General features: G+C 53.5%; 1 protein-coding gene across 6 annotated transcripts in view; it reads left to right on the forward strand.

Annotated features, from left to right (window-relative positions):
• The window catches only part of Acacb (acetyl-CoA carboxylase beta), a 106,419-nt gene extending 94,933 nt beyond the window's left edge, over positions 1 to 11,486 (forward strand). For all 6 annotated transcript variants that reach the window (XM_085837040.1, XM_085837042.1, XM_085837041.1 and 3 more), the window contains 11 exons: positions 231 to 374; positions 1,100 to 1,220; positions 2,497 to 2,593; positions 5,141 to 5,237; positions 5,743 to 5,878; positions 6,522 to 6,699; positions 7,075 to 7,187; positions 8,883 to 9,037; positions 9,304 to 9,474; positions 9,595 to 9,731; positions 10,210 to 11,486. In XM_085837040.1, coding sequence (XP_085693166.1) covers positions 231 to 374; positions 1,100 to 1,220; positions 2,497 to 2,593; positions 5,141 to 5,237; positions 5,743 to 5,878; positions 6,522 to 6,699; positions 7,075 to 7,187; positions 8,883 to 9,037; positions 9,304 to 9,474; positions 9,595 to 9,731; positions 10,210 to 10,336 — 1,476 coding nt within the window. In that variant the 3' untranslated portion in view covers positions 10,337 to 11,486. The remainder of the gene's footprint in view (positions 1 to 230; positions 375 to 1,099; positions 1,221 to 2,496; positions 2,594 to 5,140; positions 5,238 to 5,742; positions 5,879 to 6,521; positions 6,700 to 7,074; positions 7,188 to 8,882; positions 9,038 to 9,303; positions 9,475 to 9,594; positions 9,732 to 10,209) is intronic.
• The last annotated feature ends 5,789 nt before the right edge of the window (positions 11,487 to 17,275 follow it).

Below are 17,275 nucleotides of genomic sequence, written 5' to 3' on the forward strand. Positions count from 1 at the left end.
TCTCAGGGGCGTTGACGGTTCCCAAATTAGACTGCATTTTTAGAATTGCCTAGAGTTCTTAGAGACACAGAGACCACCAATGCCTGGCCCTCCCCCTGAAGACCCTGAAGGAATTGGTTTGGGTATAGCCTACGAGCGTTTTAGAATCTTCCAGGTCATCCTGACAGGCAGCCATAGCAGAGGACCCAGCAAGATGGGGTGGCTTTGCTAACCATGCTATGTCAAAGCAGGTCCTGGGAAGAGAGGTCTACACGTCCAACAACCAGCTGGGTGGCGTGCAGATCATGCACACCAACGGGGTCTCCCACGTCACTGTGCCAGATGACTTCGAGGGGGTCTGCACCATTCTGGAATGGCTGTCATTTATACCGAAGGTGCGGTGTTCCCTGGCAACCTGAAGCCTGGGCGCCTGTGGGGGTAGGCTCCTCGCACTCTCCCTCTCAGATACCCAGCCTTGTGCCGTTGCTTTTGGGGAAGCTCTGAAGTATGTTGTAAGGACTGGGTATGTGGGTACGCCGCTGTCTGCCGATCCTTTGAAAGAGGTGATGTTGGACAAAGCGAGCCTCAGACCTCACAGACAGCCTTCATCTGTTCCTGGCTTCCTCATCAGGAGCAGTAATCGTGGGGCATCCTCCCAATCTTTCTGAGCCTTCGTTTTCCTCATCTGGGAAGTGTGTTACCATGGTGATGAGGGGGCCTGATGCCCAGGGCCTCCCCTGCAAGGCTACCCTGGACTATACTGATCAGAGTTATCCCTAGTCACCACAGGACCAACCCTGATTAGTTACCCATCGTCCCACGGGACTGCTCTAACTAGTCTTGACTAGGTAGGTATTTGGGTCTCAGTTTCTTCAATTGCTCTGCTTAGATAATGCAGGTCCCGAGTGGCTCCCAGACTCTATCTGAACTCTAACACACTTGGGTCGCTTAAGTTTCAGAAAAATGTAGATAGCAGTTACTACCGTTTTTTTCTAGCCGGAGCAGTGGCTTGGAAGCCCCAGTGAGGGGCGCTGCTGCACAGCTAGGGATGTGCACAGAGGGGAAAGCACTTGGATGCCACCACAGGGACAGACTGGACGGCCCTGGCCTTCTTTTCTAGGACAATCGCAGCCCGGTCCCCATCACCACTCCTTCTGACCCCATCGACAGGGAAATTGAATTCACCCCAACCAAAGCTCCCTACGACCCCAGGTGGATGCTTGCAGGCAGGCCTCACCCAAGTAAGTCCCTAAGTTTGTTCCCCGGGGGGAGGGGGGAACCCCCAGACTTGGGGCTCTTTAGTGGGTCTATGGTAAAGGGCCACTTTGATGGAAGTGTTTATGTATTTCCCATCTCCCAGCAGGGGGTGGGTATGTGTGAGGTCAAAGGCAGGGCTGGAGACTGGACTCTGGGCTTTTCCTGGGCCATGGACCAGTAAGGCTTGCAAACAGCTCAGTGTCTGGAGCCAAGGGTTTAAGTTCAGTGCTGTCGAGGTCTTCCCTCCCTAAGTGTTCAGTGATGCCATCTCCCTCTTGCCTTTTCCCCTCTGGCTAAACTTCACAAGGGAGAGTGGCTTCTTTCACATACACATATGACATATCATTGTGCACACACATGCACACACGTTTTCTCCCTCCCCGGGGAATACCTTTGTCTCTTAGAGGTATGCTGTATTACGAGGATCGCCCAGATGGGAAGGCTGAACTGTCCTGTCATCCCTGGCCCAGGGCTAGATGTTCATGTGCCTTCAGCTGTGTAGTTGTGCAGACAAGGGCCTCTCTACAGCAGAAGGATCCCCATGGCTTCTTTGTTTCATAGAGCTCTCCCTCCAGCGGTATCTCCCACTGTGTGCTGTGTCCTGTCGAGCCAGCCCCGAGTCCCAAGTCAAAGGCTGAAGCAGCAGATTCCGTTCCCAGGCATCCAACCTCTACTGTGCCCTTTGAGTCCCCTGCTGCCAGGCCTTGCAGCTCTGCCAGAATGACAGCCATTTGCCCCCACCATGGTCCCCAACCCCAGCCCTGGCTGCAGTACCAATGTCACCGTGTGTCTCTCTGAGACACGAGGTGACCTGCTTCCTCTCAGGGATACTGAGCTGTAGCCAGTGGGCCAGAATAAGGTTCCAGGGTCGATGGTCCCTTCCTGGAATCTCACCTTGTGGGGAGAAGGCATTTTCTAACCCTGCCACCTCTAAGGAGGGGCATCTGGGGCTGTGTTTGGGATGTCAGCACGTCTGGCATTATATGAGCACTTGGAGGGAGTTTGAATACCCCCAGAAATGAATTCCCGTCTTGATGTAGCTTTTGTAGTCATGGTTTTATTTTGTGTTTTGTTTGGGGGTTTTGTGTGTGTGTGTGTGTGTATGTGTGTGTGTGTATGTGTAAAGGTTTAGACTCCGTGTGGTCTTAAGTAGAAAAGAACACAGGCCTATTATAAGGTCAAAGCCACATCAGTGTACCCCGCCAGGCAGATGTGGGCCTCCCCAGACCTCAGCCAGGGCCTCCATCCTTCTGCCCGCAGCTCTGAAGGGGACCTGGCAGAGTGGATTTTTTGACCATGGCAGTTTCAAGGAAATCATGGCACCCTGGGCCCAGACTGTGGTGACGGGACGAGCAAGGTAACTCAAAGATGGGTGGACTGCACATGTCTGCCCACCAGGCGTGGGGCCTCTCAGGCACTAGGCTGGGGCTGCCAGGGCCCTCTCTTCTTGGTCCATAGGTTTTTCTGAATGTGAAGAACAAAATGGAGGAATGGGGAAATAGCTAAGAAGTGCTTGCCATGCCAGCAGGAGGGCCCGAGTCCGGATTCCTGGCACCCACATGAGAAGCCGGGTGCTGCATATGACGTTAGAGCTAGGGTTAGGGAGTCAGAGCCCAGCCATGCTGCTCACCACTCTCAGGTGGAGAGATCCAGGTAATGACTGACCCTGTGTCATAATATGAGGAAGAGAATGAGGAAGACAGCTGGCAGTGAACTTTACATGCAGGTACACACATGCACGCACACACGCATGTGTGCATACTTACCCACACATGCCTACATGCCATACACATAGGCACATGAACACATGCATGTGTGCACACAGCATACACATGTATACACATGTACACACATGTACACACATGCACACAGCATACACATGTATACACATGTACACACATGTACACACATGCATACACACATGTGCACATACACATGCATGCACGCACGCACGCACACACGCACACACACACACACACACACACAGTGTGCTTATACACCTCACACAGACTCCAAAAATAAAAAAGTAAAAATAATGCAAGCTGAACCCTGAGGAAAGCTGGGAGCAAGAGGGGTGGTCCTCCCCATCCAGTGCCAGACAGTCATTCCTGAAAACATGCATACGTGTAACCTCACATGGCCTGAGCGGGTTATAGTTAGGAATACATACGTATATGCGAATACATATATACATACAATAGCATTAAAAGCAGAGACCATGAATTTAAAGGAGAGGTGAGAGGGGCATATAGGAGGGGTTTGATGGAGGGAGAAAAGAGAAGAGAAGCATTGTAATTAAATTAGGATCTCAACAATAAAGGAAAGAAAGCCAGTTTGGAGAAACGTGTCATGGAAGGTGAAGCCACCTGTGCAGTGGGAGCCCACCTGAGCCTTAGAGCCTCTGCCACCTACTGTGGGAGCTGTGACCTTTGACCCAGATCAGTCCCACAGCCATAGGCCCCCCCCAGAAGGTGTCTCTGGGGGTGTTAAATGTTTCCAGAGATGAGCAGCCCACCTCATCATGTCATACCCATCTCTGCGCCACTCCAGCCACCAGGGCGCTCTTCCCCTCCAGTGTGGCCCATTCAGATTCCCAGCATGACGTCATCGTGACGTCACAGCTACAAATCCAGGCTTTACCACGCTCCACCTTCCCCAGGCCTCTATAGCCTGGTCTGTTTCATGGAGATGATAATACAGTCCAAAGGATTGCTGCAGCCACAGGAGCAGTGCTGTGCTGGGCGCTTCATGTGTGTCACATGCTCCCTACTGGGTCTCACGGGCAATAGACAGCACAGTTATAGGCACAGGACCATGAGATGGCTCAACAGGTCACACGCTTGTCCCACAGTTCAGTTCCTAAGACCAGCACGAAGGTGGAAGACAACAGACCCCAAAAGGCCCCTTCACTCATTCAGTATAGCACATGTGTACACACACACACACACACACACACACACACACACACACGTTGTAAAGTCATGAGTCATTGGCCTTTAGTTATATGCCTCCTATTTATTTTAGAAACCCTTTTCATACAATCCTTGAATGAACCCCTCCACCATGGAGCCCTCCCTAGGAAGAGACCACCAACCTGGTAGAGTAGCACGGGTAAAGGACAGAGGTGCAGCAGTGGCTCCAGGTGTTGATAGCCCAGGTTGACAGGTGGTGACATCATGGTCCCATCTAAGCCAGGCCCTATGGTACTTGATAATGCTCACCCCCTCCCTGGTTTTGAGTACCGGGGCTGGAACCCAGAGCCCCCCCCCCCCCCCCCGTGCATGCCAGGCAAAAAGCTGTATCACTGAGTTGTATCCCAACATCCTTTGCTGTGTGGCTCAGGCTGGCTTTGAACCCTTGATCTTCCTGCCTTGGCTTCCTAAGTAGCTGGGTCACAGATCTGTGCCACCAATCCTGGCTTGCTTCGGCCTTTTCCCTGTGTGACTCGGTTCGGTGCCCAAGCTGCTCAGGGTGTAACTGCTGGCCAGATGTGATGATTTAAGTCATAATTCAGGACGGGGAAATGGCTAGGTTGCAAAGCACCTGCCTGGCACATGCCAAGTCCCAAGCTTCATCCTAGTGCCAAAAACTCTGAAGTGAGAGGAGGATGCTGGGAACTGTGAGTGGTTCAGAGTCGCCATCTTAGATGCACGGCCCGAGGGGCAGACGTCTCCTGTGGGTTCAGCACCATCCTGCCCTGACTGTTCTCACCCTAGCAGGACACCTATAGCTCCGCATGGACCTTAGTGACTCGGTGCTGCCCCTTTGCCTTGCAACCAGCTCACCCCACTTCCAGCCCTCGTTCCCACCTGGACAGGCCTGGCAGCAGATGGGGTAGACCCCGAGGCCCTGAGCTCTGCCTGCAGGCAGCCCAGTGCTGAGCCCTTGTGTGTTCACCTTGCAGGCTAGGGGGCATCCCTGTGGGAGTGATTGCTGTGGAGACTCGGACTGTGGAGGTGGCTGTCCCCGCTGACCCTGCCAACTTGGATTCTGAGGCCAAGGTGAGGGGCCGGGAGCCGTGACCACTGGGGACAGGAGTAGATCCTTTCATCCGGTTCAGAGAAGCCTCTGAGAGCCAGAGAGCAGAGGCCTCAAGTAGGGATTGGTCTGGGGGCTCTGCCTTTCTCCCTACCAAAGCTCCACGGGACACATATTCCAATAGTCTGGGTTTCTTTCCGGGATGGTAATGGTCCCCAGTCCCCCGCTGCTCTACTCTTGTTCCTGGGAGCTGCAATGAGGTCTCAACTACTGTGTTGTCAGGCTGAGCATGAGAATAAGGGACCCGTTGAGGTCCTAAGGGTATGGCCATGCTTTGGGTCTCTAGGGAGCCCTGGCTTTGGTACATGTCCTAGTAAGGGTTACTATTGTGGTAAAACACCATGACCAAAGCAGCTTGGGGAGGAAAGGGTTAATTTGGCTTACACCTCCACATCACTGTTCATCACTGAAGGAAGTCAGGGCAGGAACCTGGAGGTCAGTGTCTGACCTAAGTGACTCTGTGCACAGATCATCCAGCAGGCCGGCCAGGTGTGGTTCCCAGACTCGGCCTACAAGACGGCGCAGGTCATCAGGGACTTCAACAAGGAGCGCCTGCCTCTCATGATCTTCGCCAACTGGAGGGGCTTCTCCGGAGGCATGAAGGGTAAGCCGGCCCTTTCATATGTGTCACTGTGGTGTCTCTCGATAGCCCCGGGAGTTTCCTGGGGTCACGTGATGGGCCGTGCAGAGAGGTCTGCTCTGCAAGCTCCTAGGTGACCTGGGTAGTTCTGTGTGGATGAGGAAGGCGTATGTCCACCCACCTTCCTCAGAGCTGAGCTATAGTTGCAGTCTCTCTAAGTCACCCAGAATGTCCAGAGAGATAAGGTTCCCAGGTACTGAAGGAGGAGCTGAGGTGGGAGAGAGGCATATCTGGGTGACCTCTCTGTGTCCCCAAACCCCTCCTTTGTGAAAGGAGAGGACCGCAGCGAGGGTCCCGTGCACTGGTCCCACCTGTAACCTGTTATCATGGTATTGCAGCATCACCAGATAGGGTGTGGGGATGCGGAGCAGAGGCTTTGTGTACCAGATAGGTGGGTGAGCTTGGGCATCCCCATGCTTGAGCTGACAGATGAAGACAACTCACTCATGCAGGAGAACAGCCTGCCCAAGGTCACATGGGCACTGAAGGAGGGGACCAGACCTGGACCAGACCAGGCTCTCCAAGCCTCCCTCAGGAGCCCAGGGCAGAGAAGGCTGCAGGAGGCTTTGTGGGTGCCCGAGTCTCCTAAGCAGGCCTCGCTTTGTAGACATGTATGAGCAGATGCTGAAGTTTGGCGCCTACATCGTGGATGGTCTCCGCCTGTACGAGCAGCCCATTCTCATCTACATCCCTCCCTGTGCTGAGCTCCGTGGGGGCTCCTGGGTTGTCCTGGACTCCACCATCAACCCCCTGTGCATAGAGATGTATGCGGACAAAGAGAGCAGGTGAGCGTTGTCACCTACACTGTCTCGACAGAGTTAGGGCTCCAGAGGACAAACCCAGACCAGGGTAAGAAGCCGGCCTCGGCAGTGTGCACTAACCTGGGCCCAGATGGTAGTGGGTGTTGGTTGGCAAATCCCTGGGGCTTGCTGGCTAGTCTGTCTAACCAAATCAGTGAGAGACCCTGCCTCAAAAAAGTAAGGTGGACCCCTTACATTGACCTATGATCTTTACAGGCATGTACGCACAGATACACATACACAATACACACAAAGTCATAAGGCGTTAAAAGAAATAAGCAAATAAAGAGAGAGAAAAAAAAGAGCCCAGGGCAGGAGTGTCTGTCCTTAGCCCTTCCCCCTGTCCTCTCCTCTGTCCAGGGGCGGTGTTCTGGAGCCGGAGGGCACGGTGGAGATTAAATTCCGGAAGAAAGATCTGGTGAAGACCATAAGGAGGATAGACCCAGTGTGTAAGAAGCTCATGGGACAGCTGGGTAAGTGGGTCACACACTCTCCACCCCCAGATCACACAGGCTCCACCCCCAAGGTCCCACAGGCTCCACCCCCAGGTCACACAGACTCCACCCTCAGATCCCAAGGCTCTACCCTCAGATCACACAGGCCCCACCCCCAGGTTACACAGACTCCACCCTCAGATCACACAGGCTCCACCCCCAAGTCACACATGTGCCATGCCCAGGTCACATAGCCACCTGCAGGTCAGCAAAGGCGCCAATTCTAGTGCATTAAGGGTAGAATGAGTATGTATCAAACTGTGAGACCCCAAAGCCAGCCCACATTTGCAATCAGCCCGTTCCACAGGATGCTGCAAGTGGCAGATATCTGGGGAAGTTTCGGTTTGTGTGTCCTCGGTGAGATGGCTTGGCAGAGGGACCCAGATATGAACACAAAATTAATTTTCAGAGCTGTGTTCTGACCACAGCCCATCTCTGGGGCCGGGGTGGAGCGTTCCTCTATGGCAGGCTGTCTGCACCCAGAGGTTCGGGCTCTGGAGCGATTGAGGTGAGGGATATTCATCCTGTAATCACATAATCAGCGCGCTGTCCCATATGCATAGCGTGACACGGTTGAATCATTTGGGGTCCACGGGGGACACCAGAACATGGTGATGATAATGTCCCGTTAGAGTCCCCGGCTGGAGAGATACACTTTTCCAGATTGTATTTGGTGAATGCCTTACTTCGCTTCACTCCTCTGACGTCAGTCATTACGGTGTGTAACGTCCAGATGACCAGGGCCTCTGGGATTTGGCTTTGCACTTTCGTGACTTTGTGTTTGTGTAGAATTGGCATTTTGTCTGGAAACATCTATTATAAGGTTTTTTTCCTTTTTATTACATTTATTTTGTGTGTGTGTGTCTGTCTGTCTGTCTGTCTCTGTGTCTGTCTCTCTGTCTCTATTTCTTTCTCTGTCTGTGTTTCTGTGTGTATGTGTGTGTGTGTGTCTGTCTCTCTCTCTCTCTCTCTCTCTCTCTGTGTCTCTCTGTGTTTCTCTGTGTCTGTTTCTCTCTGTGTGTGTCTGTGTTTCTTTCTTTCCGTGTATGTCTGCCTGTCTATCTCTCTCTGTGTATGTGTGTGTGTGTGTGTATGTATCTCTCTGTGTGTCTGTGTTTCTCTCTGTGTGTATGTGTGTGTCTGCCACAGCACGTGTGCGGATGTCAGGACAACTTGCAAGAATCTATTCGCTCCTCCCACCATGTGGGTCCCGGAAATCAAACTCAGATCATCAGGCTTGGCAGCAAGCACCCTTTCTCTCCTGAGCCATCTTGCTGGCCCCCTTATTAGGACTCTAAGTGTGGATTTCCTTGTTAAACAGTGCTGTCTTCATCCCTACCCATCCCCTCCCTTGGCAGAACTGTGGCATAGAGTTAGCATATCTCCACTGTATTTATTATCTGTCTGAAAACAAGAGCTGATGGTATGCTGAAGCCCAGGGCAAGGCTGGGGTTTTACCCAGATGCTGTCTTGGGGCTGTGATTGCATTTCCAAGGCTGCAGGACAACTTAATTTAGGAGCAGCATTGGCATCGCAGCCCGGACTCTCGCAGGGCAGGGCCTCTTGTCTGTGGTTTTTCAAATAAAACAAAAACCCAAGAAAATCCACCCCAGCCCCCACATGGCTACCCCTCACAGCCCCTGAAAATCCTAACTGCTTTCTGCTCACCTGCAGGGAAAGCCCAGCTTCCCGACAAGGACCGGAAGGAGCTGGAGGGCCAGCTGAAGGCCCGGGAGGAACTGCTGCTTCCCATCTACCACCAGGTGGCAGTGCAGTTCGCCGACCTGCACGACACCCCGGGCCATATGCTGGAGAAGGGAATCATTTCTGTAAGGGTTCCCTACGGCCACCACCGGGATGCAGAGGAATACAAAGGGGTTTGGGATGGATTCAATTCTGGGTTCAGGGGGCTGTGTGGGCGGTTCAGTCTGAGCATGTCAGCAGGAGCCGGCAGGCGCCCATCCCCCTACACTGGACATCCCCACTTATAGGACAAGGTGGGCAGGAACCAGGTAGCCATCTTGGGGCACGGCCTTGGCCGTTTCCCTCCCTCTCCCCTGCTCCTCCGTGGGTGCTCAGGTGGCCATGTCCACAGGATGTGCTGGAATGGAAGACTGCCCGCACCTTCTTCTACTGGAGGCTGCGCCGGCTGCTGCTGGAGGCCCAGGTGAAGCAGGAGATACTCCGAGCCAGCCCCGAGCTGAACCACGAGCACACACAGTCCATGCTGCGACGCTGGTTCGTGGAGACCGAGGGCGCCGTCAAGGTGGGCCTGAGCAGGGAGAGGGGAGCCCCAGCACGCAGGCACCGGGGGTCTGGGGGCTGCTGGCTGCCGCCCCTGCAGCAGCATCTCCGCCTGAGGTAGACTGTACCCATTGATCCCCAGGCCTACCTGTGGGACAGCAACCAGGTGGTGGTCCAGTGGCTGGAACAGCACTGGTCAGCCAGGGACAGCTTGCGCTCCACCATCCGTGAAAACATCAATTATCTGAAGCGGGACTCTGTCCTCAAGACCATCCAAAGGTGAGTAGCATGGCGTCAGCTGGGTCTAGGTGGGGCTTGTGTCATGGCTAGCACATGACTAGTGAGGACTCTATCCCAGACCTGAGGGCTGAGGATACTGGCTTTCTCCCCCCAGTCATTCTGTAGCCTCCAAGGAGGTGTCTCACAGGACACCTGGAACCCTGCCTGGCGTATAAAGCTGGGATTCAGGGGTATATCACTCTTCAGATCCTACCACACAACTGGAGGGCTATATATGCCACCTTGAGGCAGTCTGTCTCCAAGTCAGAATCCCGTGTACCCATAGGATTGTCTGTCCCCTCTCTCTCTACCTCCTTCCCCCACTCCCCCCTTCCCTGTGTGAGCACAGCAAGAGAAACTCTGGGCTCTGGCCTACTCAAGAGCAACATGGTGCCCTGAACAAAGACACTTAGAGGCACTGAACTGAGTGACAAAAGTGACCCTTCCCCCTGTCCCCTTTATCTCTCCTTCCCTGTAGTCTGGTCCAAGAACATCCAGAGGTCATCATGGACTGCGTGGCCTACCTGAGCCAGCACCTCACGCCAGCCGAGCGGATACAGGTGGCTCAGCTGCTGTCTACCACGGAGAGCCCCGCTTCCTCCTGATGAGCAACTCTGGCCACCCCTAGGACCCTGGACGGTGGGAATGGCCATGCAGCAGGCCTTCGAGGGACACGGGCTTATTTGGGGAAAGTTCACAGAGCCACCCTGAGCACTCCGAATGTAGCTGCGGTTCCTGACCAGCGTCTTCTGGACAGAAGGCCCCTGGGCCCCTGCTAAGGCGGGCACAGCCTCTCCTCACCTGGGGAGTTCAGGGTTTGTCCCAGTGGATAATTCTGCCGCTGCCTCTCTGAGGCCAACTGAACCAGGCACACTGAGTTCCTTGTGATTTTTGCCTGAGATGGGGACCCAGTGTCTGATCACAAGATACTTGTTCTACCATGTTGGTTTGCACTCAGCTCCTTGCGTCCCTCAGCAGAGTAAATGGGCCAAAGAGAATGCCAGACGAGACCCAAGAAAACGTCTTTTTGTGATGAGGCTTATTAGACGCTTACCAAGGGCAAAAATGATTTCCTTTTTTTGTTGTTGATTTTCATTTAAGAGAATAAAGTGACATTTTATTCTCCAAGTGGCCCTAGTGAGTCAGGACAACCATCTGTCCTATTAGAGAGGTTCTCCAGAGATAAAGGACAAACAGGCAGGACACCTAGCATTCAGCATGGCTGGAGGAGAGTTACTGCCTCGGTTCCCAGGCTCTGTAAGCCCTCTCTTCCCAAGTGGAGCAAGGACTGGACCTCACTCCGTGCCTCCTGCAGATTGGCCATCCACAGGGTACCAAGTACCCTACTGCCTGAGTGCAGAGAGGCTGTCCCTCACCCCTCCCAGAACCTCTGGCCAATATACTTTCTCACCTTGTGCCTTGATACCATGGCAGGAGCCAACAGCGCTGGACCAGTGACCCAGGGCTGTGCCTCGAACACTCTGGATCCTCTTACAGAGACTTTCCCAGCACTGCCAGGCACCGCAGCATCAGGACCTGAATGAGATGCTCCGGCCAAGGGTGGGGTGGGGGATGCTGGGGTAAGTGGAGAACCCCACTCTGTTGCTGCCCTTCTTGGGGGATAAAGGGTTCTTCTGGGCAAGGTCCTCTTGATGTGGAGGAAAGCCCAGACCATCACTGGCTGCTGCCCTGACCACTTGGGTGCGCTGAAGAGGCTGCCGAAAGAGCTGCAAAATAAACTATTTTTTGAAGGAAGCTTCTGCCCTTGATTTATTCTGTGGCACAGAGGAGCCCAGCAGTTGGCAGGTGGAAAGGGGGTAGACGGTTCTCAGCTCCCCTCAGAATCTCCCTCTGTCAAACACCAGAGGGAGGCCCAGGCAGCTTTCACACCAGTTCCCATCCCTTTCCATCACCAGGATGGCATGAGCTCAGAGAGGTCAAGACACTTGCCCAGTCACACAGGATGAAACGGAAGGTGTCCAGTCTGTTTGACTGTCAAGCCCAGCCCCTTCCTTCTGTGACACAGAGGTGTGGTGTGCCTGGACTGGTGATCTACACTTGGAATTGTCTGTCCCTGCAGTCTTGCCCTGCATAGGAACCCCCCCCCCCCTATTATCCCTAACCCAACCCATCCCACAGCTTATCTCTTCATAGGGACTGCTCAGTCTTGACTCTCAATTATCAGTTACTACTTTTCTTCTGATCCAGCATCTTTCCCAGCCAATCAGAGTTCTCCAGCGCTGTAGGGTAGAGAGAACCTGTCCCACAGAGGGAGGTACCAGAGAGGCCCAGGCCTATTGGTAATTTCTGGATGCCTGAATCAAGCCAGGCCTGAAGCCAGAGGGAGCCTGTCCGGGTTGTTTGTATTTAAAATGCTCTCCCTAGTTTGAAAAAGAGCCACAGCCCAGAAAAAAGATCAAGACTCTCCCTCCTGTCTGCGAACAGCTCCTCCACTGGGGTGCGACACGTGAACCCCCATTCATTCAGTGTCAACTAACTTGGTCTAGTGCTGCGGTCATGTGGCTTCATGTGTGCCATGTATCTGTCATGATGGGAACTATTTGGCCATAGTCCTCTATTATATCACCCCTAGCTTTTACAGTTGTACTCACACACACTTGCGCAAACACACACTCATGTACAACTCAAGTGCACACACTTCCACAGGGCACACTCACACAAGCATGTTTGCACACACATACTTGCATGCACACACTCGTGTGCACAGACATACACACTTGCAAACGATGATCCCTGAGCCTTGAGGTGAGGGGGTGGGGGGGCTGTGTGATACAGAGCTCTTAGAGCTGAGTAACTTACTCTCCACTCTCTGACAAGCTGGGAGTCGGTCAGCCGCCGCCCACCACCAGGAGACGATGCTCTGATGAGGGTCGGGAGCCGAACTCATCCTGGATACAAGGGTAACCAGAGGGTTGTGTGATTGGATACTCTGTCCATTTAGCAACATGATAGGGGCAGGCTCTCCCCTGGGGCCTATCCCCTCCCTGTGAGTCCTTGACCCAGTTAACAGTTCTAGGCAGGACTTCAACCTTGAGGCTCACACCTTAAAGCTGATGAGGAAGGAGTGGGTTGTTCCCTACATAGCCTTCGAGCGGCCATTGTGCCTGGGGGTGTATCTTGCCAGGCTGACTGTAGCTCACAGAGTTCAAAGATTTGTAACAATGTTGGTTAGTTTTCTTCCCCAGAGTCCACATGGCACTTCCTGTCGCTCTCAGTAGGGAGGACACCTCCAGGTCAGGACCAGCCTGATTTCTCCATGTTGTGTCTTCGGCAATAAGGTCTCAGCATCAAGTTCTGTGGGCAACCAAGAGCAATGGCAGTAGCCTGTAGTATTTGATTGGGGTGGGGGTGTATATGGGCCCTCACTAGCCAACAAGTCAAAGGGCATAACCCAAGCATGAGACTTTTTAAAAAGTGCTCTTTGCATCTTGCCAAGTGGAAATTTTATTCCTATCGCAATGGATTCTTGTTTCCTTGCTCCCAGTCCCCCCACCCCACCCTATTTTCTATCTCTGGATTTCACAACCGCGTGATTAAGCTGGTATTGGCTTATTTCATTTAACACAATGTCCTCAAGGTTCCTCCACCTCATGACGTGGGCCTGATTTCCCTTTTTAAGGCTGAACTCGTTCTGTCATGTTCCTAGAACTCAGTAGTTTTCTCCTGTAGGAAGGAGGCTGCAGTTGCTTCTGCCCTGGCTATTGTGATAATCCTGCAGGGGAGGGGAATGTGTGCATCTCCAGGTCCTATTTTTCCCTTTCTGTTCTTTTGGGTCTGTATCCTGAAGTGGGCTCCTTTGGTAATTCTCTGTCGCCTCTTAGAGGAACCCCCAGGGTTTTCAGTGCCCAGCACCAAGATACCAGCATTCCTGCCTCACAGGCGAAATACCAAGACACTGATGCTCTGCGCTCTGCCTCACCTCCCTCCCTGCCTGCCTGACTTCCACACTCCTCTCCCACCTCTTTCAGTTCTGGAACATGCCCAAGGCAGATCCAGCCCTTCCCAGAGGCAGGTGGGTTCACCCTCATCTTTCCTGGTTTTACACCGTGACCCTGAGGTGAGTTGGGCTAAACTCTGGGCTCTGCTGTGCCTGGATCTGCCTGGCTGTGGCAGCAGAGCCCTTGATGACTCCTTGTGTTCTTCTCTTGGATTCCCCATTTCCATCCTTTGATCAACAGATCACTTAGACTTCACAGCAGTGCCCATAACCCAGGTATAATGGTATGCACCTGTCATGTCAGCATCGGGGAGCCCGAGGCAGGAGGATCGTGAGTTCGGGGATAGCTTGGGCTACATAGCAAGCACCCTTTGTGCCAAATAAAACAAATTGGCCCTGTTTACTGCCCCATTCAGGGTCTAGAGGGTCATTTAAAAAAATTTACTTTTATGTGTGTTGATGATTTTGCCTGTATGTCTGCCTTTCTGTCTACATGAGGGTGTCAGATCCTATGGAACTGGAGTTACAGACAGTTGTGAGCTGCCACCTGGGTGCTGGGAATCGAACCCTGGTCCTCTTAACCACTGAGCCATCTCTCCAGCCCTGAGGGTTCTTTTTCACCCAGAACAGTAAGGGCCCAGGAGCTGCTAGTCCTCAGTGAGCTTGGCCAGGTGTAGTTGTTTTGCTTCAGTTTGACATAGGCTAGGGTCATCTGGGACAAGGTAGCCTCAACTGGGAAACTACCTCCATACAAGTGGCTTGTAAACAAGTCTGTGCAGCATTTTCTTGATTAATGATTGATGTGGGTGAGCCCGGGTGGGCCCCACCCACTGGATGGTCAGGTGGTCCAGGACAGGCAGTCCTGGGTTCTATAAGAAAGGAGGCTGAGAAAGCCATGGGGAGCAAGCCAGTAAGCAGCACTCCTCCATGGCTTCTGCATCAGCTCCTGCCTCCAGGTTCCTGTCCTGCGTGAGTTCCCGTCCTGACTCCCCTCAGTGATAGACTGTGACCTGTAAGCCAAACAAACCCTTTCTCCTGGAGTTACTTTTGGGCATAGTCTTTATCATAGCAACAGAGAACAGCTAGGACAGCAGGTTTCCATGTTTACTCAGAGAAACTGCCCGGTTCCGAAGGTGGGGAGTGTCGTGGCTGAGGCCACTGAAGATACCTGTAGGATCTGAACACCCCATAGGACAGGGGGAACAGTCCCCAAAACTAAGTTGACATGGCTCCCATGTCCTGGTATTGCTGGTCCCTAGGCACACTGCTGGCTGAGCTGAGGGCTATACCGAGGGACAGCTGTCATGGGTTGGACAAATCTTGGTGGACATGGTGGTTCAAGGGTATGATGGATGGGAGGCCACTTAGTTTCCGAATGTCACTTGTTGTCCTTGAGGCTTGGAGACTTGAGGCCCAGCATCACACCACAGGGCCATCTGAAACAGGTCATTCTGGTGTCCTGGCTCTACCTCCAACTGTTCGCAGGTCTCCTAGCCCTCCCTCACCCCCACCCTTCACCCCCCATCCTAGCAGCTGCTGTTGGGACAAGGGGCCAGTGTCTGACGACTCTGGAGTCAGTTGTGGGGGAGGTTTGTGGCTAAATGGGATCTGGTGCCTCTTACTGACACACCTAGGCTTACTCCCAGGTGCTCCTCCCAGCCTCAGTTTACCCTTGTAACATCAGTATGGTTGGTTTTCTGTGGGTCAGTAACACAGGAGTTTAAACACATTTTCTCCTTGTAGGAGACCAGAAGCCCCGGGGTCTCACTGGGCTAAGATCACGACATCAGCAGTGCAGCTGGATTGGCAATCAGTCTCAGTACTGGGGAGATGATGCTTCTATTGGTTGAGCCTATGCCACAGAGCACACTTGATGGATAAGCCACAGAGTAGGGGGCCTGGCACTGGGTATTTGAAGTTGTCTACGGTGCCATTTCTTCACCAGCAAAATGAGGGTACTGAGAACTAAGCCACGACCTCTCCAAGGGCTTGTATGAGCTCATGGGGGTAACATAGCCTAACCTGGCATGTCGCTGGTGATAAGGCAGGAATCTTTCTGCTGCCCTGTCCCCAGCTTGGCATAGCTCCACCAGAGCCTGAGGCTGGCTTGTATAGGCCCAGCCCCACTCCACCCCTCCTGCCCCCCCCACACCCCCCCCCACACACTGAGCCTATACTATGGGAGTAGTTGACAGCTATCTACAACTCATTCCCAAGATGCTAACTGGCGAGTGTTCATTCTGAAGGGCAGTAAATGTCAGTCTTGCGAATTTCGTTGATGTCCCACGCCCAGGCTGATTCGGCGGGAACTTGGTGTCAGAGGGCCAGGTTTCTGTGCTGTGGTGTACCGTTGCCCCTCCCCACGCCCCCTCCCCCCCCATCCACACTGAGCCGCACAGCTGCTGTTCAGACTTTATTGACAGCAGACATTCAGCACTACACCTACAGAGTCTTGGCACTATCCGGACACAGGGTCTTCACACTTAAACTGCATGACTTTCTAAGGATCCGGCACACAGCTGCTGAGCAAGGCTGGCCGGCTGGGCTGGGCTGGGCTTCACTGTCTCAGTGGGGAGACCTGAAAGGTGGCCCCTGATGACAAGACCTCACGCTGCCCTTAAAGGTGGCTGGCCTGCCTGCTGGGTCTTCTGAACAACCTGGGGTTGTGAACTCTCAGGCATGGGGTCAGACATCAAGATGGAAAAGAGCAGGTGGAGGCGGCCCCCACCCCTCTCCCCAGTGGCCCACCTGCCTGTAGAACCCTCACTTGGAAAAATCAGTTACAGGACAAGAGGGTAGTGTGAGGACAGACATAGCCAAGAAGAGGCAGCGGGCACCGACAGGGCGCTACACTGGTGCTACAAAGAGTGGTGAGGGCTCGAGCCCAAGGTTCCCATCTTCCTGTTTCACGTCTCTAACCTGGCACAGACAGGTCTCTACATTTTCCTCTTGTCTCAGCCCCTCAGTCCTCCCCAAACTTGACGCTATGGTACCTCCTCTCCCGTGTATCCCCAAGAGTAGATGTGAGCCATGATTAAACCCCAAGAAAAAGATCTGTCCAAATAGGAAAATGATGGGGTGCTACCCAGTTGCCAAAGTGCTTGCTTGCTCTCTGAATCACAGGGGTGGGGGCGGGGGCTGCCTGAGCGTGCTGGAGACGTGACTCATGACTGGGGGTCACTAGGGAGTTAGGTTTGCTGAGCAGTGGGGAGTCTAACATGGGTCTTTTTCTAGGGATCTTAGCTGGAGTCACAATAAATATAAATAAATGTACACACAGTCTCAATAGCATAGCTCTGGACACCCTAGGAGCAAGGGGCAGAAGTCTGTGGCGGAGGTCAATCATGTCACTTCCAAGGCTGACCAGGGCCTTTCTCCAGCTGTAGGCCATGCCTCTGTCTCAAGTCCTGCAGAAGATGGGGAGGTGGAGGGCTTGCCATCCCCGCCTTGCTTCTGTTGGGTGCCCCAGGAGTGTCCTGTGGCAGCATGTTGGGGTGCAGGAGGAACCACACGCTGTCATTTCCCCCATCAGCAATTGGCTCGAGACACGGTGCAGCCAAGGTGCCCTTTCTTCCAGGCCAACAGC

This window comes from Mus caroli, unplaced genomic scaffold (genome assembly GCF_978045245.1).
Source record: "Mus caroli unplaced genomic scaffold, Mus_caroli_1 scaffold_4, whole genome shotgun sequence".
Lineage (NCBI taxonomy): Eukaryota > Metazoa > Chordata > Mammalia > Rodentia > Muridae > Mus > Mus caroli.